This window comes from Uranotaenia lowii, chromosome 1, assembly GCF_029784155.1.
Source record: "Uranotaenia lowii strain MFRU-FL chromosome 1, ASM2978415v1, whole genome shotgun sequence".
NCBI classification, from domain to species: domain Eukaryota; kingdom Metazoa; phylum Arthropoda; class Insecta; order Diptera; family Culicidae; genus Uranotaenia; species Uranotaenia lowii.
In genome coordinates, this window is record NC_073691.1 from 9,770,022 (window position 1) to 9,795,021 (window position 25,000).

Below are 25,000 nucleotides of genomic sequence, written 5' to 3' on the forward strand. Positions count from 1 at the left end.
GTATCAAATATAGTTCCATTGGTTGATAAGTATTTAAGCTTTTAAAACAAAAATTGTATGGAGCCCCTTTCTTTCTTTCCCTCTCTACACTGTAAAGCATAAGAGTCTATAACAATCGTGGAAACATATCTCGTAACCAAGTACCTTTCCATGCCATATTTGTTTCCATTTGTTGGCTTCGTAAGCATAAATTGAGAACATATGCTAACAAAATTGTATTGGGCTCACCTCCCTCCTCCCATGTACCTTCTCACTGAAAGGAGGATGATGTGTCAAATAATCATAGAGTCATACCAAAATGATTTTCCATGTTAAGTATTGTCCATTTTTCGGATTTTGTAAAACAAAAGTTAAATGTAAGCTTCCCTCTTCCCTTCTTATATTCCATGCCATGCCAAATTTGGTTTTATTTATGGAGTAAATTTTTGAGTTATGTATAAACTTGAAAGGAAGTACCATCCCCCTTTCCGTTCTCTTCTTTCAATAGAGGGGTGATAACTTAATATTCATAAAAGTATTTTTCGTACTCAAATACTTTTTGATTATTATGATAAAATTTGGTTTCATTTGCTCGATTAATTCTCGAGTTATGCAAAAAAAATGGAACCCCCCCCCCCCCCCCCCCGCTTCCTTCATATCTTACCGCTTAAAAGGTACGGCTTCAATTTATAATAGAAACATTTCTCGTATCCAAATACACTCACATGTCATGTCACATGTCATATGGTTCAATTTGCTTGATGATCTCTCCAGTCTCCAGTTATACTGAAAATTGTAAGGGAGACCTCGCCTCCCTCTTTTTATCCACCTCTTCGAAAGAGTGAGGGATACCAAATATTCATAGAAGCATTTCTCGTACCCAAATATCGTTCCATGCCAAATTTGGTTCCATTTGCTGTTGTAGTTCTTGAGTTATGCAGTAAAAATTGTATGAAATTCCCCTCCCTCTTTCCTTCCTCCCCGCTGTAAGAAGGAAGGGGTCTCAAACAATCATTAGAACATGTCACGTTTCCAAATACCCGCCCATGCCAAGTTTGGTTCCATTTGCTTAATTACTTTTTTAGTTATGTTGAAAACTATAAAAGAGGCCTTTCCCCCCTTTATATCTCCCTACTGGAAAAAGGGAGGGGTCTCAAATAATCATAGAAATATTTTTCGTATCCAAATACCCTCCCATGCCAAATTTGGTTCCATTTGCTTTATTAGTTTTTGAACTATATAAAAAAAATATGAAAGAGGCCCCTCCCCCCTTCAACTGGAAAGAGGGAGGGGTTTCAAATAATCATTGAAATATTTTTCGTATCCAAATACCTTCCCATGCCAAATTTGGATCCAATATCTTGATTAGTTCTCGAGTTATATGAAAAATTGTAAGGTAGCCCCCCTCCCCCCCTTTCTATCACGCCACTGAGAGGAGGGAGGGGTGTCAAATATTCATAAAAATATTCCTCGTTCCCAAATACCACCCCATGCCAAATATGATACCATTTGCTTGATGGGTTCTCGAGTTATGCAAAAAATTGTCTTTTGTTTGGGAGGCCCCTCCCCCCCTTCATGAGAGAGGGAGGGGTCTCAAACCACAATAGGAACCTTCCCCTGCTTCCAATACCCCCACCAGCCAAGTTCCACGCAAATCGGTTCAGTAGATTCCGAGTCTATAGGGAACAGACAGACAGACAGACAGACAGACAGACAGACAGACAGACAGACAGACAGACAGACAGACAGACAGACAGACAGACAGACAGACAGACAGACAGACAGACAGACAGACAGACAGACAGACAGAAATTCATTTTTATATATATAGAAGAAGAAGATAAAGCTGCCACTGTTTTGCCTAACAGCTCACTCGTATTAAAGCACTGTGCAAAATCCCTATCAAAATAAATCAATATTCGAAAACATCAGTTTTCATTTTTTTTAACATTTTAAACAATGTCCAATAGCTGAACGAAAAAAATTGAAAAAAATTTACATTGAAGATTTAAATTCGAAAATAAGATTTATTTATCAGAAATTTTACCCGTTGCCTGCATTGCAAAAATTATTCCATAATTCAAATAAAATTTGTCATTTGATCCGGAAAGAAAATGCCGGTTGCAATCTCTATTACAATCCAAATTTCAAAGTGTGTCCTGATTTAAACTTCTAATTCAGAATCCTGAATTGAATTCCAAAACATCAATTTCAAATTCCGATTCTCAAATGAAAATGAAATTTTAGATTCTGAATCAGATTTTTTAATATCTTGATAATAAATGTGGTTCTAAACTGAATTCAGAGTACCAACGGCACATAAATTCTAAATCTGAGCTCACACTCTGACATCTTATTTTGGTTATGATTCTGAATTCTGCATCGTGATCTTACGTAAACGATTAATTTGGTTTTTGAACACACATGATTTTGGATCCCGATATTGAAATTTAGTTCAAGATATTCTGAAAATTTTAAATTCTTAAATTCGTTCTGAATTATAGATTTCAAATATTGTACTGTACAGCATTTGAAACAGTTAGTATGGAAACTTATTCCAAATCTGAGCTCCAAAGCTGCCCCCATAATTCATATAAATACTTTTTTTCTTGTGGGTGGTTTTTTTTAAATAAATTTGAATCTGTATGTTGATTCATATTAGAGGTGTACCGAATATTCGGCGCCGAATACCGCCCAAAAACCGTTAGGCCGAATATTCGGCTCACCGAATAGTTGAGTTTACTATTCGGCCGAATACGCCGCATAGTTATTTTAAAAATATATAAAATAACATAATTGTAAATTTTTCAAATGATTTGGGAAAATTTATAGAATATCCAAAAGAAATGTTGAAAAAGCACAATCAGCAAAAACATCTTAGGTGTAACGCTGTATCTTTCGCTGTAGATAGCTTTATACTTTGATTATTGTTTTCTCTAGATTTTCTTGATAAATCCAGGCTTGCCTATAAATCCAATAAAGAATCTGAGATAAGTCAAATTTGGCCGGGATGCCCAAATATTATTCAAAACTTCCCGGATTTTGCCCGGGTTAATTCAAATTATTTGCTAAATCAATCAAAAAACTAACTTTTTTTTGAAAATTTTTAGATTTTGAAAAAAATTAAAATGAACATAGGTTTTTTTGTTTTCTATCTAAATACGATTACTGCTGCTGTGATTCAATGCAAACTTGAAATTTCACTTTCCTTTCTTTCTTGTATGTTTTTGCCAAAAAAAAATTCAGATTTGCGCTTTTTTACAACTTTTATAAAAATCGTGCCCGACAGTGTGGTAGAAAGTATGGTATTCTTAAGGTTAAAGATTTCGAAGATATCTTGTTAAAATTCGAATTTCATTTAGTTCAACCTAAGCAATAACGAATTGCTTTGCATCTGTTTCGACGTGTTTTGTTCCAGATTTCACAGCAACCTACTTTCTTTGGTGATAAACGCTCTTAACACTAGAAGGACCGGCAAATTGAATATACCTATTCGGACCGTGACCACTCAAAATTTTTTATATCATAATATTTTTAACTTTTTTCTTTTGAAATTGTTTTGTTATTTATTTGGTAACATTTTTGTTATAAAATGGAAATATTTTTTCACCATGGGTGCACGGAATCACCTCATTTTGGCATAGTTCACGAATGCGTGTATGTCATAAAATGAATATTTCAAATAATTTTCAAAAAATTAAAATACATTATCAATCTAATTATGAAATCATGTTAGATGGCTATTGGGTGACCAGACCATGGGTGCACGGATTCACCGCCAATCATCCAAAATCAATTTTTTTGCATGCTAAAGGTGAAGAATGAAGACCTGACTTTTATAGATTCAAATGAAAATTTTTTTTATATACATAGTTTTTCACTATGGGTGCACGGATTCACCGCGTTTTAATCAAATATTGGACTTTTTGCAAATTTTGAAAAATCATTTTTACAAATCTTTACTATACCAAAGTCAAAACCATGTCTTTCATGTTGAGACATAATGATTTAAATAACGATTTTTATTTTAAGTTCCGTTTTTTTCATTCCTGAAATAATAAATTTATTTATTTATTACAAGTTTTTGCAAACGTATATTTATCTGATAAGATCTGATCAACATCCAAGAAATTGGAAAACGGCTACCATGGACCGAGTGAATTTTAGGAATTATGTGCATCAAGTTATGTCGTGCGGAAAACAGTGAAAATAAAAATAATGAATAAATATTGTCAAATATACACGTTGATTTGTTTTTCCCTAAATGTTTTTCGATTGACCAATATTGCATTTCAAATACCCAATATCTAACTCAAAAATATGTTGTGTTCTGAAGCAAGTTGAAAACTATTTAATCCTTAAAAATCTACAACGTCGAATTTACAGCCATTTCGTGTACCCATGTTGAAATATCTTAGCGCCGATGTGGTCTATCAGATAGGCTCGCGCGAGTCTGGTTTAGGTATGCCAGGCGTACTGGGTTCGATTCCCGGTATCGGCAAGAAAACTCTTGGGTTCAAACCACATAAGTTGCCGATAGGTAAGATGTGTTTCTTTTTATCATAAGAATGTTCAATAAGAATGTTCAATCAGTTGCCAGCTGGCCAGGTATATACACGGGTGCCGGAATACCTGTAAGTGAACTTGCATTGGAAATTTGTCGAACCTAATAATCTAAGAATGAATGTGAATACATACTTGGGCAGAAACTGCAGTAAATCCGTGCACCCATGATGGATAACCAAAATATAAAAAATATTCCGTGCACCCATGTTAAAATATCATTTAAACTATTCAGTTTCATAGCTGATGTCTTCAAATTTGAATAAATGAGTACACAATTCATAATTATTTTACTCATTTTAGTTAAGTATAAAACATATTTATCACCTAAAACTACTCGATTACTCGAATGGGCATGTATTAAATCTAAAAGAACTTTTACAAATCTTGATGAAATTTCGCCAAACTTTGATAGAAAGTTCGATTATAGTTGAGCAACAAAACAGACCAAAAAATTGGGAGTCAAGTGCTTGAAGCGCCACACAGCGGCCAATCCGAGAACTTTTTTTTACAAATCTTCATGACTTCGCATCGAAAATCAATAATTTCATATCGAATGACACACTTCTGCCCACCATAAATCAACTAGGGCTCATTATCTTGAATGTAGATTGCAAATGAAACCAAAAGCAAGCGAAAAAAATTTATCTTGTTTGAGTTATAGGGTTGTGAATTTTACCAGTCATTTTGGCTGGTCACGGTCCCACAGTTTTGTAGAGATTTAAAATTCATGAAAATTCGTATTTTTTGCGAATTTTTAAAGCGAAGTATTTAAAAGATATTCAACAAAAAAAGTATCCAACCAGTCATTTTGACTGGTGGGGTCTTTCTAGTGTTAAAGCGACAAGACATCTGATGTCCTTTCAGTTTTTGATGAAGTTTTGAAAATCAAACAGACCCCTGCTTTAAAAAGATCTTGTAATATCATCTGGTTGAAAACAATCAACTCAAAAAACATGAGGGGCATTAAGAAGGAAGAAAAAAAAGGAATTGAAATAATAGCTTTTGTATTTTTATTAATGCTGAATATATTCGATATTCAGCCGTTCGCCGTATACCACTATTCGGTAGAACTTTAGTTCATATGTTATTAACAATCTACCAATCGAGAAATAAAGCATACAAAAAATGCAAGATCAAAATTGTCAATCGGAATTTGTATTGACTACTAGCTTAACCTGTGTGCGTTGCAACACACCTATTTGGGAGAAACTTAAATTAAAAAGCAAATGAATTCTTACATAAATTCTTTGCCTCCTTACCTGAAACTGTATAAAAACTTTAATTTTTCTGATGTAAAGTGGAAGCAACACGTTAGCAATGTTTTCTTGAATTATAGACCAAATTTCAAAAATAATAGAAAAAAACCGATCTATAAATTGTTTAGTCAAGTTTAAATATCCGAGTTATTTATTGAAATTTTATTTTTCGGTTTCAAAACTTCCGGCTTCTCAAAATGAGGATAAATTTGGATTTTATTTACGATACCTTTTTTCGTGATCTAAATTATATTTGTTTTTATACTTTGATTTACTACTTCTACTAACACTGAACGATCACTCAAAAATTTTCTATTTTTTTTGGATTTTTGGATTTTTGTTGTGGATTTTGAAATACACGTTGTCGATGATCCACATTTTTGCACATTCGATCTGTCAAGTGGTTTTTGAGATAGCGTCCATTGGAGAAGTGCATCGACTATGATTTATGGGCGGCACGTGCGCCGTTTATATTTCACAGTATAAACTTTCCTTTTGCAAATCAAGGATTTTATGGATGATATTTACTATTTCCTAGAGCTTTTCCTTGAAATTATTTTTTCTTCGTTTTATTGAAGTTATGACAAGTTTAGCATATTGTCTTCCTTCGGCAAAAAACGACATCGCTGACTTTTTATCATTCCTCCACAGTTTTCTCATAGCGACACGATTCCAAATCAAATCAAAATAAGGATATACTTAAACTTTGTGAGATATATAGAATTGCTATGAAAGAAAAACTGTCGAGTTGAGAGGCATTCGTCCTTGTATATTTGGCTGTTTATCGCGACAATCGTTATTAACCACTTACTGATTTGCAGCTTCTACGAATTGTCAGTCTTATTAAAAACAAGATATCAAATTTTTCAGTTTGAATATTATATATACGAGGAAAGAATTCTTTATACGGATCAACTTCGTTTTCGAAATGACCTTTTAAGGAACTAAAAAGAACTATGTTATTCAGTTTATTGAATCTAAGACTCACACTAGCACAAACACGGTATCATAAGAAAAAGATAGTGGCCCAAAAACAGGGAACTGGCTCCCCCGAACAGCGACCACCAGACATCTATAATGATGGGAGCTCGCGAGGCGAGAGATGAGTAATGACATTTGTTAATGTTTGGTACTGGGAAATGAATGGGATGCGCCGAAGCTACGTTCGCGTCCAAGGACAACTTCGACGACCACATTTGGGCGCTTCGCTGTTAAAAGACATTTCTGTTACAGATTTGTTGAGTTGGAAGGTTTGTGCTGGCTAGCTAGCCTGCCAATATTTGTTTCCGAGTGTGCGCTTCCTCCCACATGGATGAGTGTGGACATAAATTTATGCGAGAGCCATGATGATGAAACGTATGTTGTCATAATAGGCTAGTAGTAGACTCACCCGTTTGTTGATTAATGCAGTCAAATGAGGATGAATACTTTTCGCTTTGAGCAGTTTTGTATTAATTTTTTTTGGGAGAGTAACTTTCTTTTGTGTGTACTATTTGATAAAATGAGTTTTCGTTTGTTTCTTCTTCAGAAGGCACATTGATTAATTTATCACTTTACCTGAAAAAGAGGGAAAAATATTCCATTAAAATATTAAAGTAATCAATCTATTTGACATTAATTTTAAATTTACTTGTTCAAAATTTTGTAAAAACATGGAATTATTATAACGTAACAATTTAATATTCTTGGTGTAACCCAAAGTATGTTCCAAGGTCACTCATTTTCAAAGTAGACTGATTTTATTTCGAATATTCCTTCCAACTTTATAAGCGGTGAAGTGGTCTAGCGGATACACTGGCGCGAGTCTGGTAAGCCAGGCGTACTGGATTCAGCAGCAATTCGAAGGCCAAACCACACAGACATGTAAGGACACCTTGCTACCGATAGAGAAACCCTACATACATACATACAGAAATTCCTTCAAACTTTATTGAAACATGTACAGCACTGCGTAAAGGCACCCAGCAAATTTTTCAAGAGTTGTCGAAATGTGATTTCAATTACACATTGAAAAACATCGGGATTTTTCTCCGGGCCAAATGGTATACGCATGATTTTTTTTTAACAAATTAGAAGGCTTTTTGAGTTATAATTTGTACATTTTTATTACTATTTAAATTGAATTGCATTCATGGTTTGGCTCAAATTCATGAATCCATCTTTTTTTTAATATCTGAGGCAAAAAATGTGGTTATAGTTAGGATATATTAGATATCAATGAAACACGATGTTTCCTCGAAGAGATTGCATTAACTTAACTCAAAGCGTACATCTGTCGAGGATATGATGGCTAGCATGTTACGAATGCTAAAACCACCAGCCCACAGAAAGTGTACTATGTGTACCGTGACCGGGATTCGATCTCATAACCTAATCTCATGGCCTAAAGGGCTTGAATGCTATCCTCTAGGTAACGGGCGGCGGTGGTTAGATGACATTCGCAATTAGCTCTGTCTGTCCATGACCAGGGAAGCAAATCAAACAGATCTGATAATGATAACTGGTTTATCACTTAGCGATAAATATGAGAACGCGATGACTTCTCATCCCTTTCCAATGCCGATCAAGACAACTCGTCTGAAATTATTTTCTTTCGGTCAGTTCTAGTTCTGAGAATATTCTCCGACAAAACTGGAAGCGATCGAAAGAACAAACGAACAGAGAGTGCTTTTTCAATCTACTTACCTCCATTCGGACTCTCCGTGCCCTTAACTCTATGCCGGGAGCGAAAACTTATCCTTAACGTCCTTAAGACGATAAATTTGAATCGGAATGCACAACTTATCGAGAGCAAAATTGAAGTTGTTAAGCACTAGTATAGTGTTCTTGTGGATGAAAATCTCTCTCACGGGCCATACGGTAAACGGGTGTATTCATACTGACGATTTGTGATTAGTAAAAATGCTTTCTAAGGAATTGGATCGCTAGCCTTTACATTCAAAATTAGTTGTGATGATCTTCTCATTGAAAATCAGAGTTCCTTGACTCGTAATCAGTACATAAATTCTATACAATTTTTTACAATGATCGCTAGAGCGCCATACTGATTCGTCAATTATTTTTAACCATTTCAGTGTTAACGACAGTCTGGAGCAGCAGGAAAGTCCCCGGCCTATTCCTCCGAGTGCCCTCAGTAGTTCCAAGCAGGACAAGCCTGGCATCAAGAAAACCAAAAGAGTACAATTCCACGATAGTGTAAATATTATCAACGACGGTAGCAGCAGCAGTACAACTACCACGACGACCACCACCAGTCTGCGGCCACCGGATAACGGTGGTGGTGTATTCGACTTCCACGAAGATGACGACGACACCGAGGAAGGTGGTAACATTGACTTCCGTAGACGGAGGGGACGAGGTCTTCAGCGGCAGATGCGATCGCCGAGCCCACCGAGGCAGAGTGAGCGTGGGGACGGTGGGGATGATGCGGGTGCTGGGTCAGGCGAAGACGATGACGATGATGAACAGTACATAGTGCAGAACATAATCAAGAAGCTTCCGGGAAGGCTGGGACAAGGCAATGAAGTGCAACAGGATTCGATTAGCAGTACGATCGGTTCGGATGATTCATTGAATACGGAAACCGAAGTGCTCGATTATCGTATAGCGGAGAAAATCAAAACGGAGCTGGAAGAGAAACAGAAGATGGTGAGGAAGCCGTTCGGTGAAGAGCTTCCATCAACTTCGAACTTTTCGGAGCATTCGGATCGCCCGTCGGATGATGAGGCGTACGAAAGTAAGGTAGATATAAAAAAGATAGACATTCGTAAGGCACCGTTTGACCCGAAGCTCGGTAGCAGTAGGAAAATGAAACGGGAAGCAGGATCGGTAGATCTACGTATCGAGTACGAAGAACAAGAGTACAATCCGTTTTTGGGTGAAGATCGTAAACCATTTTTACCACCGCTTAAAAAACCTAGAAAGACACCGACAACGAAAAATAAAGCATGCACCGGGTGTAACTTGAAGCATGGAACCGACCCATGTCCCCTCGATACACCGATGGCAGTTATCAACAATAAAATCGAGCTTAGCGAATGGATAGAGCAGAACGAAGATTTGATCAAAAAGCACAAAATCGTGCTGAAACCGGAGAATCCGGAGGATATGGACGATGACGACAGTAACTACGACGACGATGAAGACGATGACGAAGGAGATGAAAACGGGGAAAACCAATTCGAAGATAAATTGGACATCTTACCTTCGTACTCGGAAACGTCGTTACCACCTGAATTCGAACTGCGACTGGCACCGTTTTCAACAACTATGAACCCGGGCGCGACAGCAATTAGTACGAATGGTGTACCTCTCAACATGGATCCCAACGAATCGTCTTCCTCGAGTCTTCAACAACAGCAAACGGGTGAACAACTTCCTCAGGCAGTTGCTGCTGCAGCGGTCACTAATTCGGTGAACCACGGCTTGAGCATCTACACGAAAATCTTCATACCCAAATACACCCAGATGGGTCCGGTCATTGGGCAGGTGGTGAAAGAAACGGAAATCCAGGACGACTGCAATATGCGTTACATGTACGAAACCTTCAACGGCACCAAGTCCACCTACGTGAGTATGGAGAACAAGAACATTTCCAACTGGTTGCGATACCTTCGGCCGGCGCGTCATCGGGATCAGAAGAATTGCGTTTTGAAGGTACGCGACGGACAGATAGTGTTTGTGACCAGTACGGATCTGGACCCGGGTACTGAGTTGCTGTATTGGAGCGACGACACAAATTCAGCTTGGGGAAAAAAGAAAATGGAAAAGACGAGTGAGTTGTTAACGGTTAGTCATACCTTGATCACTGGTTTCAATTCGTCTTCTCTTTTTCAGATTGCGGTGGATGTAACTTGCGGTTCGACCATCCGCTGTATTACCGAACGCACTGTTCGGTCTTCCACGATCCGGCGTTCAGTTTAACGATCCGAAAGTATCACTGCAAGGTGTGCGGAATCGCCGTACTCGGAAAGGAGAACATCATGAAGCACGCCGAGAAGATGCACGATGGCAAAGGTGCCTATCAGTGCCAATTTTGTCAGAAGGTAAGCCGTTTTGTACAGTTTTCAACCAAATTTCTATAACAGTCATCTCTTCGGTAACAGTTCTTCCTGCGACTCAACTACCTGGAAATGCATCGTACTTATGGTTGTAGCATGAATCCGCAGCGGGCACGACCTCTGTGCGACTTCTGTGGTCGCAAGTTTTGTCAACCACAGAAGCTGAAAGTTCACATCAAACGGATGCACAGCGACATGGCCGAGGTATTGCGCGACTTCCAGTGTAAGCTGTGCAGCAAACTACTTGGTTCCCGTGCTGCCTTGCAGCGTCACTCCAAAGAGGTTCACAATAGAAATTCGGCCGTCGTTAGCTGCCCCCGATGTCAAAAACTGTTCCAGAACAGAAGTAACCTCAAGATACACATGTTGACCCATTCCGGGGTTAGACCGTTCAAGTAAGTTACTTTAAATTTTATACTAAAAAATAACATGGTTGACTGAGACTTTCCCCGATTCGGTCAATAGGTGCGCGGAGAACGAGTGTTCGGCAGCCTTTACGACCAAGCAGTGTCTGCAGTTCCACTACAAGAAGGTTCACGGATATACGCAGGAGCAGATGCCGAAAATCGAGCGCAGTGTGGCGTATACTTTTGATGCATATTCTGGTGGTATGAATAAAGGATTGGTTGGTAAGTAGCCTCTCCGAATCCACCGCTACGGATATTCTTATGCACCATTGATGGTAGACTTAATTACAGATGGGCTGCAGCGGCGTCAGCGCAGGAAGCTGGAACCCGGCGAGGAAGGATCAGAGAAGAGAAAACGAGTACCGAAGGAGTTAGCAGGCAACATCCTGAAGACGAAGAACATTCTAGAGTCGTTTAATGAGATGTGCAAGAATGACTCTAACCTGTCGCTCTTGTCCACAAAAATTTCATCGATTCTGAATGGAAATCTCAAGGATTTCACCAAAGTGCCACCCGGAATGCACGGAATGGATATGGAAGGAGTCCTCAAGGAAGAAATGAACGAGGAGATGGATTCTAATGACTGCGGCGAGCGCGACGAACGGCTGGAAGCGATCCAGCGTCATTTGAACCAACCACTGTCCGAAGAAAAACATGCAGAATTTAGTCAGCTTCACTCGCGGCTAGCAAACATATCAAATCAAGCAGAGCAGAACTCACTACACTACAAAATACCTTGTGGCGAGGACGAAAAACCGGTCGTTGATACGGATGGGTTTGGAGATTTGAACGCACTGGCAACTACACAGAAATACAAAGAGTTCATGAACCAAGAAAATCCAGGCTTAGTGATCAGCAAAGGTAGCAAGAAATGGATCAGTGACAACGATCATATTCCGGACCAAGCAAATCCGGAAAATATGCTCGCAGCCAATAGAGACTTTCTAACAAAGTTGATAATGAACGGAAATGTTGGACACAGTGCTTCTCAACAACATACGGTAGACGACGACGAAGATGATGACGACAATTCAACCATCTTGGACGTGGTAGATTCCAACAACCAGAACCAACAAAACGCCAATGCGCAACAGCAAAATCAACAACAAAATCAGCAGCAGCAGCAGCAACAACAGCAACAGTATACGTCTAGCTTTGGTAGCTTGAACAGTTCACTGCCTGATCTACCAGCTTTCCAGAGCCATACATTCCCTTCCCATTTTAATCATCAATCGCTTCTGGGAAGCTTCTACAACAATAACAGTGGTTTAACGGGTCGTAACGGAATAAACACTTCCGCTAGTATGCTAGTGGAAGCAGCGCTCAATTCTGTGAGCAACATTATCAACGAGGCCGAGATGAACAACACCAACACTAACAACAACGAAAATCAAGATCTTCACATCGGAGGTATCGATGGAACGGGAGGATCTGCATCGAGCAACAATCTGCAGAACGATTCGTTCAACTCCAGCTGTAACAATAACGCAGTTGACGATTTGAAGCTGATGAAGTCGCACAACTTCCCGCTTCCCATGAACTCAATGTCTCAATTCTCATCAAATTCTCCAGACGATGCCAGCACGATTCAAGAACGCAGTGAAATAGAAGTGGTTCGACCGAAGTCACCTCGGGATAAGTTATCTAACTACGGTGACACAGACATAATGGGCTACGAAGGGCAGCAGCATCAACAGTCAACACCACAGTCGACTCCACACAAGCACAATCCAAGCGTTGAATCGGTACAGAGTACGTTGTCTCCAGAACATAACGACTTCAACTACTCAAACACCAGCACAAGCCAGCGACAACAACAACAGCAGCAGTCCCAAATCGCAAATAATTCCCCAGCCCGTTCAAGCTCTCGTCAGATCTACGCAGAGCATGACCTCATTTCACCGGCTTCAACACCTTCCTTACCGAGATATGATTTCGGTTCCGACAACAACAATAGCTACGCCCGTAGACAGGAGAAAACCATTAGCTCTCTAGCGTTGGAGAACTTCGAAGCAAATCTCAAGAGCAACCACCACATGCAACACTTGTCGAGCGATGAAGATAGCAGCATCGTAATAGCGGAAAATTTGTCGGTGAACAGTGACACCAAAATGAAGATCACCAATCAATCGGCTACGGCCGACTTCATGGCTTCCAATTCCGGCAGCACTAGCAACAAATACGACACTGGACGAAACAACGCGTTAGGCTCCGAACTATCGACCGATTTGCGACTCAAGTACAACCACGAACCTAGTGTAGATCTTCCGGACTTCCGTCCCAGCGGCAGCATGAACGAAAACTCTGACTTCCAAGGCATTGACATGACCTCCCGAACGGGTCTTCCATCGAGCTATTCGCACAGCAACTTCCAAGTTCCCGGCACAGGATCTAATCCGAATTTCAATCGATATCACCACCACATCTACGACATCCTTAGCGATCGGGAGCAGCAACACCAACATCAACAACAGCAGCAGCAAGAGTTTCAACTGCAACAACAACAACAGCAGCAGCAACAACAACAGCAAATGCAGCACATGATCCAAGATCACATCGCTCAGGATTCAGAACCAGATCAACCAGCATCCGTCGATCTAAGCCGCACCTCCAACTACCTGATGCCATCGCCACCTTCACCGGCTATACCTTACTCCCACCCTCATCCGGACATGATCCGTATGGTATCACTCGATCTGAGCTCCAACAGTGGCAGCAATATGATTGTCGGTAACACCCCACATCATGTCCGGCATCCCTCGTTCCTATCCTCCCAGATCCAACACTCGAACCGAGATTCCTTGCCCGATCACCACCGGTTACTAGCGAGCGAACAGTTGGCAGCCACCAACCATCGACTCCTGGTCGATCCAGCAGCCCACCTGATCTTCGAACAGAACAACCGGCTGCTGGCGGAAACTCCCGGTCCAGCACCGCCACCCCCACGGCACGTCGTTTCCCCGCAGCGAGGTTTCGGAGCCTACCATCACCATCACCATCACCAGGTGGGATCCAGTAACTACCATCACCACTCGGTGAAGCAGAACCTGACCTCTCCGCCGCTGAATCAACACGCGGCCGCCGCAGCTGCTGCCGCTAACTATCATCCGTTTCCGTCATACTACTAAGAAGTTTCTGAACGTTGAACGTTTTAGTGATGCATGGATGATAGTTTCTCAAGGTCGCATGGTTTCCTATTGAGGTTGATAACTCGTTGCCAGATCACCATGATTTGGAATCGGTTCGGGGTTATTTTCAACCCAAAAGGAAACCCTAAGAATTCATTGTGTTCTTTGATGGATAAAAAAGTTATATTTTGCTATTTCTATTGTATTGACAGAAAAACATGATACTCAGTCATAGACATCTCAAGGGAAGTAACTTTTATCAAATGTTGTATAGGACTTGATAATACTTAATTGCGAACTTCCCACGAGTAACAACTTCAATCTAATTTCGTAAACAAGTTATTCATTCGTACTTATCACGATAATCATCGTTTATGTTATACTGTAAACTCCATATTCAATTGTGAATTTTTCATGTGAGAAAATTACTCAATCGTAAACTTCTCACTGGAAGCCGGAATGGAATCTTGTTTGCCGTGAGGTGAACACGACACTCGATCGTGAATTTTTTACGGGAAGAATTACTGCACTAATGTTTTTTTATTTTGTTTTTTTTTCTATTCGTAGAACGAATAATGAGAGGAAGATAGTTTCGATGCATCACTTAAACTTTTGTTCTCCATTAACACCTGAGTAAGTACCGGAGCTTCCAAATGCTCTATTCAGTGATTACAATACTCAAACAAGAATACTGAAAAATAAGAAACGAAAAAATATACAAAAAGCTAGACGAGAAACGTGTAAAAACAACAACATAACCAGCGACAAATTATTTTACAAGAAAGCTCAATGATTTTCTATAAATTATAAAAAAAAAAACGAAAAAAAACTACCCGCAGCAAAACAAGGAATCTCCCACCAGAGCAGATTGTAGAGTTTCTATAATGTTCACAATACGAATCAACTTAAACAAAAACACTCACAAAAAACTCACTTGAAAATAACTAAACATTAGCTACAAAAATATATTCGGTTTCGTGGAGCCGAAATCTGACACACAAACATAAAATATACGCAAGTTATATATACATTATACTGAAGCCACACACACACACAACAAGAAAGCGAATTTGTATGAAATTTGCCTGTAGAAGAGTCGCCAGAAAAAAAAAACCATAGCACATATGAGAATGGTAATCTGAATATACATACGCTAAGCTAACGGCTAAGCCTAGATCCCCACCACCCTTCTTCCCCCTGAAATGGAGATACTTTCACTGTTTTATCGTAACGTATCTGTGGATGTTCACAAGTTTTCACGACTTCTTTTTGTCTATCACATGTGTATCTGTTACCGATTGATTATCGCCTCATCTTATTGCTTGATCAGTATTTTATGAAAACAATCAAAAAATTTCGCTTAAAATAGAAATGGGATTATTTAGATTTTTTAGAAAACTATTTTGTTTACTTTTAAAACTATAATCGAGACCGTTAAAAACCAGGAAAACATTATGAATGTTTTTTCTTCTAAACGTTTCCGATTTATTGAGCGCAGATAAAAAAAACTATAGTACGAATTTTGAGCAGTAATTGCTTACGCAAAATATACTTATCGTAGTTTGTAATGTTTACTCCAGAAAAGGGTAACGATAAATTACTCTAGATATACCAAACAAAACCAAACCCTAAGTAATGAAGGAAACTTATCAAAAACTAATCACAAACCAAAAATTCCACATACAAAAATTGAATGAAATAAATCGATTTTGTGCCAAAGAAAGGAAGAAAACTAAATAAAAAATCCAGAAAAAAGTCGTTGAAGAGATACGCTAGCGCATTTTTCTGTGGCCGATCTCAGCTAGTTTGAATACTTGTGCACAATATTCTTCTAAAAACGGTAGCCAATAAAGAATACAACAAAAAAAAACCAGTCAGAGTCTTGTCAGTTAGCCGTTTTATTCGTAGCTGTATAATCAATATTTACAACAACAAAAAAACTTAAACAGGAGTAAAATCATAAAAAAAAATTTAAGAAAGAGAAATCCCCAGCAAACGAATAATGTATCTGTGTAACATGAGTATAAAATTAAAGACAAACCATTTCATAAGCTTGAAACAAAGAGCTGTCAACTATTTAGAGCTGTAACGATAGCGGTGTAGAACAACTAATTTACCGTTTAATCATTTCCGTTGTCTTAGCATAACCTCCTTATACAAACAAAAAAAAACAATGACTCATAACCACACAAGATGAAAACAGGAGATAGCTAAAGTTTCAACTGCAAAAGCAAAACAAAACCCCTTCGACCAAATTTCGAGAAATAGAATAAAAAAAACTGAAACAAAAAAAAACTATAAATGACGGTCACCTTAAATTAAAGAATCTGTAAACTTTACACCCATACACATTAAATAGATCATGAAAAAAGAGGACAAACATTATAATATGATTTGTGAGCGATTTAATCTAGTATCAGCAAAATAAAGCAGAGACACCGAAAGAAGAATTGGAAAAAAATAACAACACAATCTTGTAAGGTATTATCCAAATGAAAACGAACCCGAACAAATCAGGCATGTGTATAAAATGGTACGAAAGTATAAATAAATAAATGAATAAAAATTATAAAAAAGGAAGAAAGAAAGACGGCATCCGAAATCCTTAACTCAATAATCTATCCGATCACCTTCTATATAAACCTTCGATATTGCCGACGCAATCTGAAGAGTTCAGGTTACAAAATTCATGCATCTAGAAGGGGGAACAGGCATGTCAGGTTTCCTGATTTTTCAGGATTTTTCCTGATTTTCAAGAGGCGTCCTGATTTTTCAAAAACGCTTGAATTGTCTTGATTTTTTTGAAAAATGACCTTTAAAATGTCCAGATTTGTCCTGATTTTCAAAAAATATCTAAATTATAACTAAATTTATTGATCAATGGTGAGAACATCCAACAAATCTTTAATAAAATAATTTAACCATGTTCAACCGATGATCATCTTCGGTTCAAATGATATTTGAATTCATTTGCTTCAGTTGCATAATTTGAGGCGTCTTCAGCACCTGTATTTAGCCTTTAATTATGCAATCTAAGCAGAGCTGCATGTTATTTTCATCAATTTACTGGTGTCCTGAAAAATCCTGATTTTTTCATCGTGGTGTCCTGATTTTTGCCAAAACAACCTGGCACCTCTGCGGAGTAACCATGGTGTGTATTGGAAAAACAAATCAGCATAAAATATATATCTGATGTAATCAGTACTGCAGAGCCATCTACAACACTTAGTGGTGGAAATAAAGAATTTTCATAAAATTTAGCTTCTAACTTTATTCTGTTCGAGAAGAATATCATCTGCACTGATCGTATAGTAAATTTTTTCGATAAGTTCCATGGGTGGCCGTTTTTGAAAGTGTTCATCGAGTAAACACGATATCCAATCATAAACTTCAGAGGGTAAACATTCAGGTTCTAATGTAAAGCCAATACTCAACCGTTAAATTTCGAAAACTATTTTAACACCGTTGGAAGATTTCGAGGAATTCCGATGGAAGGCTAATGTCAATTTGAAACTTCTCAGAAGTGGTCAATTGATCTTAACCAGCACCGTACTTACTTTTGGAAAGATCATCATTGATAAGTCTGTGTATATGAATATGCATACCTATTTATTTTCATAGATAAATTCGCACACCTATAAAACCAATATCGAGGAAGAGGCCGTCGCCTTAATGACGATTATCTCCGTAATTTTAACCAATTGTACTATTCTAGTGAGAAGTTTACTTATCAGTATCGTGTTTACAAAAATTCAAGCTTCTCCTGAAAAATTTATTTTTGAATATTGTGTTCACAGGTTTTAAGTGGGTTAAGGTTGAAGTAAATGAGCGATAATAAAAAACTGAAAACAAGTATAATAAAAGAAGCTATTGCGTTTACCTTTTTTTTTTTTTTTTTTTTTTTTTGTATGAGAAGATCCACTGCGACCAACTTTTTGTGATCTATTGTGGAATAACCCAATTTATTATTTGTCTGATTACGCAATACTGTCATCATTGATAGAGATGCCAGTTGTAGTCGGAATCGAGACATTATTCCAGTTTGGGATGGTATTTCTTATGAATCCCACCACCTTACTGGCTTTCATCTTCCAAATATCATCGGGCGTCAAGATTCGCTTACCAAGAACTTTCAGTCGATGTGTCATAAGATATCCACAGTCACACATTAAGTGCTCTGCAGTTTCTACTTCAGTTTGACAAAACCGGCACATCTCATTACTGAGTTTGCCTATTTTATGTAAGTGGTAGTTGCATGGACAGTGCCCTGTAAAAAGGTCTGTAATTGTTTTAAGATCCCTTTTCGATAGACTTAGAAGTTCACAAGTTTTCTTAGAATCGGGCTTTATGAATTTTTTAGATTGTCTAGCACCGATGGCTACAAGCCATTTGAATTTGATCTTTGAGTTCTCCCATTTTTTTAATTCACTTGTAAGAGCACAAGTAGATACTCCACAAAAAGGTTCAGGGCCAATCATGCGCCTTTCAGATCCTTTCCTAGCGAGTTCATCTGCTTTCTCATTGCCTTCTATACCACAGTGGCCTGGAACCCAGTATAGGTTCACTTGATTTTGGATTGATAATTGATTCAAAGCATTAATACAATCCCACACCAGCTTTGAATTGCACATTGGGGCTTTCAGAGCCCGTATTGCTGCTTGACTGTCTGAAAATATGCAGATATTAGCGTGTCTATACATTCTCTTTAAACATATTTCCACACAATAATATATCGCATAGACTTCTGTATGAAAAACTGTGGGCCAGCCTCCCATTGGGATCGAGATGTTTACCCCTGGACCATATATTCCGGCACCAGCATTATTATTCATTTTTGAGCCATCAGTGAAGAAATTTATCGATCCTATCCTAGTTGTAGGGCCACCCTCTGCCCATATGGATCGATCCGTAGCGATAACTTTGAAGCTTGTATAAAAATTTGGTTTAGTAATCATCCAGTCTTGAACGGATGTAACCAATGCATTCATGTTGAACCTGTTTAGAATTTTTAGGTGCCCTTTAAGCTCCCAATTTTGTAATAAATCAGTTCGTTTCAATTTTAAAGCTGCTTTTTCCGCCTCCAACTGCACGTACTCAGGTAGAGGCAAGAGATTTAAGATTGCGTCCAGCGCAGACGATGGAGTTGACTTTGATGCTCCAGTTATTGAAAGGCATGCTACTCTTTGTAATTTGCATAGTTTCTTCCGTGTTGTTTCCTGTAATGTTTTGGGCCACCAGACAAGAGCTGCATAGGATAATCTGGGTCTCGATATTGCTGTATAGATCCATGAGATCATATTCGGCTTTAGTCCCCATGATTTTCCAAAAGTCTTGCTGCATACCCAGAACGTTGATAGAGATTTAGAAATTGCGTATTCTAAGTGCGCGTTCCAGTTCAGCTTTTGGTCAAGAATAACGCCAAGAAATTTAACTTGAGTTCCTAGTGCTATGGGTTGATTATTCAAGGTTAATTCCTTTATATCAACTTTTCTTCTTGTTGTGAATGGAATTATTGTAGTTTTTGAGGGATTTATGTTAAGTCCTTCTTTTTTGCACCATTTTAGACAGTAATTTAAGGCATTTTGCATCCTATTACTAACAGTGCAGTCGAATTTACCTCGTACTATGACTACTATGTCATCTGCAAAGCCGAGCACTTCGAAGCCCAATTCAGTCAAGTTATTCAGGAGATCATCTACTACCAGTGTCCACAACAGAGGCGATAGTACTCCTCCTTGAGGGCAGCCCTTTGTTGTTTTCACTGTCAGTGATGTATCTCCTAGCTTGGCTGTAATTTTTCGATTGCTCAGCATTGCCTGAATCCATTTTATTACAATTTCGTCGAAACCACGGGATATCATCGCCGTTTTGATAGAATTATGTGAAGCGTTGTCGAAAGCTCCTTCAATATCAAGGAAGGCTGCTAGAGCAATTTCTTTCACTTCAATAGATGTTTCAACTTTCGCAACTAGTTTGTGCAAAGCTGTTATGGTTGATTTATTTGCTTGATATGCAAATTGTTGTTCATTTAAGGGTTTCTTTTTGATATATGTTGCTTTTATGTGAAAATCCACAAGTTTTTCCATAATTTTAAGAAGAATGGAGGTCAAACTTATTGGTCTGTATGATTTAGGAATATTATTATTACGTTTTCCAGCTTTTGGTATAAAAACAGCTCTTACTTTTTGCCAACATGTCGGAATATGTGCTAGCATAAAACTTGCTCGAAAAAGTCTGGTTAGGATCGGGACCAAATCCTTGCTCACCTTTTGTATGAACACTGGAAATATTCCATCCACTCCAGGAGACTTGAACGTTTACCTTAGCTCGTCATTGATTGTTTGACTGCGATTGCTCGAATTCTACGACTGGTGGAAAAAATGGACCGGCATATGAATAGAAATTCATTTAAAAGACGGAGAGAGGGTGATGGGCCGAAAGTCGTCGCAGTCGAAGTTTAACGACTCATGGCAATGCAATGACATTTCTCTGCTCTGCAACCGAGATGAATATATGCAGTTACATTATGCGATTGACGGTGCCCGTGCTGATTCAGTGGTTTCACAACGACAACGAGATCAAAGGGATCAAATCGGGAAAATCACAATTAGAAATTTAATGCCTAATGACTTAAAATGACTTGAAACAAGTTTTAACCAAAAATAGAATTCTTTGCGCTTTTTTCGAAAACCGGTGTTTCAGAGTTGACCTATAAAATAAATCATGAATTGCTCCAAACGACACTTCAACTATACGAATGTTGTTAATGAGGCATCTTATAATTTTTCACTAGGGTTGTCGTTAATGACAAATTACAGTGAGTTGTCGACACAACTCAAGAAATGACAAAAATTACAAAAATTGCCGAAATACAAAGAATAAAAAATGTAAACAAAATGACAAAATATGTATAATGGTGTTTTTTTTTGTTTACGGATTTGGCTCTGGATCCGTCCGAATAAAAAAACGACTTTCGGTTTTCGAGTTATTCCACACGTACATAGGTGTGCGTTAGAACGAGCGCAATGTTTACATGCAGCTGTCATTTTGTTCTCCCTTCTGGATTTCTTCACTCGGTTCTTCACGTCCGGATAGCCTTTTTTCGTGTCCGGATTGCACTGGACAGCAGATAGTACGATTTTTCTTGGCTGAGAGGTTCAAAATCGCGGCAATAATCATTTTCCCGTTTATTATTTCAACTGTTTTGCTTTCATCCACAAACAGCTGTTTAATGTTTTGACAACAACGTTGAGAGTATTGGTGAACTTCTCGCAAAACTGACTTTTTCTCAGGGTGACTCCGTTCGTTTTTCGAGCGAAACTAGGTTGCCTCTAGAACAATAAATGAGCACGATGACAGCAGTTAGAGCGAACCTAGGTTGCCCCTGGTTTGCCTCCAGGTGAAAAAAATACGGTATAAAACTGCGCAAAAAGAAATTTTAGGCATTTTTTGCATTTTTGTTATTTTTTATAATTTAATACTGTTGAACTTACCACTTAAATATACACTACACCATTTGAACTTTTATGAGACATCTAAAACATATTTTTTGACTAGGGTGGTCCAATTAATTTTAATAGGGGGGTTCTGAATATAATTAGAAATCTAAATATAGAACAAAAAATACAATCTAAACGAAACGAATTATGACATGTATGACCAAATGAAAAAGAAAATTGCAAAAAAAAGGACACAAACAACTAAAATGACAGAAATAATGATGAAACCACCATGTTTGCATTTTTTGTCATTTGTGTCAGTTTGGTATTTAATTCATTATAACATTTTTGTAATTTGGAAATTATTTTTTATTTTTGTCATTTTAAGTTTTTTTTTCTATTTTTTTTAAATATTTTTTTTTTCTATTTTGCTTTTTTTTAATTATTTTTTTGTTAAAATCTATGTAGTTTTTGTTATTTTGTCATTATTTTTCATTTTTGTCATGATTGCATTTTTGAGTATTTCAATTGTAAAGTTTTTGTCAGTTTATTTTTTCCTATTTTGAATTTTTTTTTTCGTTTAAAGTTGTGTGTATGACAATTTTCGAAAATAGTTGCAAGTCAACGCATGATCAACGAAATTTTACAAGGCGTTCAAAAATAAAATTTTTGGTCCAATGATTTACTGATCGAATTTCAATGATTTGCTCGTTGTAATAATAGCCGTTCCATTTTCCGATTCAATTTATGGTAAATTTATACAAAATTTCCATTTATAAATTACATTTATGTAAGTATTTATTGCAACAGTAAAAAATAATTCGATACATTGAACCGGTCTAATGAGTCACTCACGCGTGCAACTCAATGTCGAATTTCAAAACAAACATCCGAGTGCTGGCTGAGCGTCCGCCCACAGACCACGTGCGCTTTTCATGAGCTTGGGTGAATCCCGTAAACCGGTTCCTGTTGATTACTACTGTCTTGCATCATGTTTTAAAAAAAATTCTCAGGAAAACGTACGCGTAAGTACCAGTTTAACTGATAAGGCAGCCGTCTTGTGATCAGTTCCGGGATTCTAACTTTTTTATGGTTTTTTTTTCACAGTTCTCTAAACAACATTCTGTCTGGCGACGAAAACAAACGAAAGGGAAAGCACAAAATTAACAACAAAACGAATGCTGCGAAGGACTTACAAGCCCGACAACGCAAAAATGTGACCACGATTGAAACAACAACCAACAGAAAAGATAAGATAACTCATTGGTATCTCCTTATTGGACCATTCAAGTGCAACAACAACAACAAGAATCCAGTTGCGCTTATCAGCAATTCAAGACGCATTTTGAATGGTGTGCACAAATAAATCTGCCGAACGAAAAGGAAAATTTCTCCCACCACCATTCATTATTTGTGTACGGCAGTTGCAGTCCCGGGTCTGGTCTGGTCAGTCAATCATTCGTTCAGTCATACCTTTAGACCTACTATCTCATTGAACTAGTCGTCAGTCGGTCCGTTCGCCTGAATAAACCCACATCCACAACGCAACAACGCCATCGAAGTATCTCAAGTTCAGTTCAATAATTTGCAATTTGATAAGACAGGCAGGATTGCAGGGGGTCGAGCCTCCAGCCAGAGTTCTCTACCTTCAGTTGTTGAGTATTGTTGGACCAAGATAAACGCGTCGCGTGCTCGTTTAAAACCTGAAACTTGGTCGCCACATGTGGAACTAAGTAGTGACACTTGAAATAAAAAAAACTAGTTCTATATTGGCGCATTCGTTTCGCAACGCGATTGATTACTGCTGATGCAATACAAAAATACACTGGAGGCAGAACTGGATCGATTAGTGGTACCTGACTAGCAGTGTCTAGTCCCACGGCGAAGGCAAAAAAAGTGTGGTCAGCAACAGAGGCCACCAAACCCAGACGACTCGAACAGGATCGTTCATATTTGTATACCTACACACAAACACACACACACCCGTTGGACTTGAATGGTAACAACAAACAATTATTTCGTTGATAAGGCTGTTATTGTAGATCCGTTATCAGATGATGATGAGGCACTAGTCATAGCCAACCGGGGGTAAAACCGTTAATGTGTTCTGTGATAAATTCAATCTTTCGGCTGCACTTGAGAGGAAATCAGTGTGATCTTGAAAACCAGCAGAGAGCGGAAAAATAGACTGTTGTTATCGCGACCAGATTGGTTTAGTGCTACATAAGCGCAAATATTTGTGACGAATCACGCGACTGTTGACGACAACATCAGATCATCCTCTTTTGGGGTTGAATCATCAGGAAATAAACACAGGGATTGAACGGCACATTACGACTAGAATTCCAGGAAAACAGTTTCAAGATGCACGGAAAAGCTGAGGGTGGCGGTTTTAAGACCGGAGCGATCGATTTCACCGCTGGATCGTTGGGTGAGTAATTTATGACTGAAGGATCTTTCTTTTAATGCATGAATTAAAATGACCTTTTCTCGTCAAAGGTGGCGTCGCCCTGGTCTACGTGAGCCAACCGATGGACACGGTCAAAGTGAAGATGCAAACCTTTCCACAGTTGTATCAGAACATGGTGGACTGCACGATGAAAACATTTAGACGAGATGGGGTGGTGCGGGGCTTGTACGCTGGGACCATTCCAGCTATCATTGCCAATGTGGCTGAAAATTCAGTATTATTCGCGGCGTACGGTGCCTGCCAGAACGTAGTGGCCAACGTCACCCGGAAGCCATCGGTAGCCGACCTTAGTGCCCTGGATAATGCCACAGCCGGTTTCCTGGCAGCCTTTTTCTCCTCATTCACACTCTGTCCCACAGAGCTGATCAAATGCAAACTACAAGCCCTTAGAGAAGTCCAGCAAAACAATCTAAAGCCACACGAGAAGGTTCCCAAACTTTCGCCCTATCAGCTAACGAGGACTATTTTGCGAACCGAAGGGATACCGGGCATGTTTCGAGGCCTCTCTTCGACGTTTGCCCGCGAAATGCCCGGATACTTTTTCTTTTTCGGAGGCTACGAAGCGACCCGCAGTTTGCTAGCCAAACCGGGACAATCGAAGGACGATATCGGACCGATCAACACCATGGTAGCGGGGGCGGTCGGAGGAGTGGCCCTGTGGACAGCCATCTTCCCGGCCGACGTAATCAAGAGCA

The 25,000-nt window shown here is 38.6% G+C and overlaps 3 protein-coding genes across 6 annotated transcripts in view; 2 read left to right on the forward strand and 1 right to left on the reverse strand.

Moving 5' to 3' along the window:
* Positions 1 to 16,691, forward strand: part of LOC129740174 (uncharacterized) — a 19,445-nt gene extending 2,754 nt beyond the window's left edge. Inside the window, exons 2-6 of one of the 4 annotated variants that reach the window (XM_055731780.1) lie at positions 8,876 to 10,575; positions 10,638 to 10,846; positions 10,907 to 11,256; positions 11,327 to 11,490; positions 11,548 to 16,691. In XM_055731780.1, coding sequence (XP_055587755.1) covers positions 8,876 to 10,575; positions 10,638 to 10,846; positions 10,907 to 11,256; positions 11,327 to 11,490; positions 11,548 to 14,396 — 5,272 coding nt within the window. In that variant the 3' untranslated portion in view covers positions 14,397 to 16,691. The remainder of the gene's footprint in view (positions 1 to 8,875; positions 10,576 to 10,637; positions 10,847 to 10,906; positions 11,257 to 11,326; positions 11,491 to 11,547) is intronic. The other 3 variants (XM_055731781.1, XM_055731782.1, XM_055731783.1) reach the window with 3 other exon arrangements.
* The window catches only part of LOC129740175 (uncharacterized), a 31,181-nt gene continuing 13,326 nt past the window's right edge, over positions 7,146 to 25,000 (reverse strand). The window contains exon 4 of the mRNA XM_055731786.1: positions 7,146 to 7,358. The gene's annotated coding sequence lies outside the window, so the exon portion shown is untranslated. The remainder of the gene's footprint in view (positions 7,359 to 25,000) is intronic.
* Positions 22,730 to 25,000, forward strand: part of LOC129740176 (mitochondrial ornithine transporter 1) — a 3,081-nt gene continuing 810 nt past the window's right edge. Inside the window, exons 1-3 of the mRNA XM_055731788.1 lie at positions 22,730 to 22,860; positions 22,943 to 24,266; positions 24,335 to 25,000. Of these exons, the coding sequence (XP_055587763.1) occupies positions 24,200 to 24,266; positions 24,335 to 25,000 (733 nt within the window). The 5' untranslated portion in view covers positions 22,730 to 22,860; positions 22,943 to 24,199. The remainder of the gene's footprint in view (positions 22,861 to 22,942; positions 24,267 to 24,334) is intronic.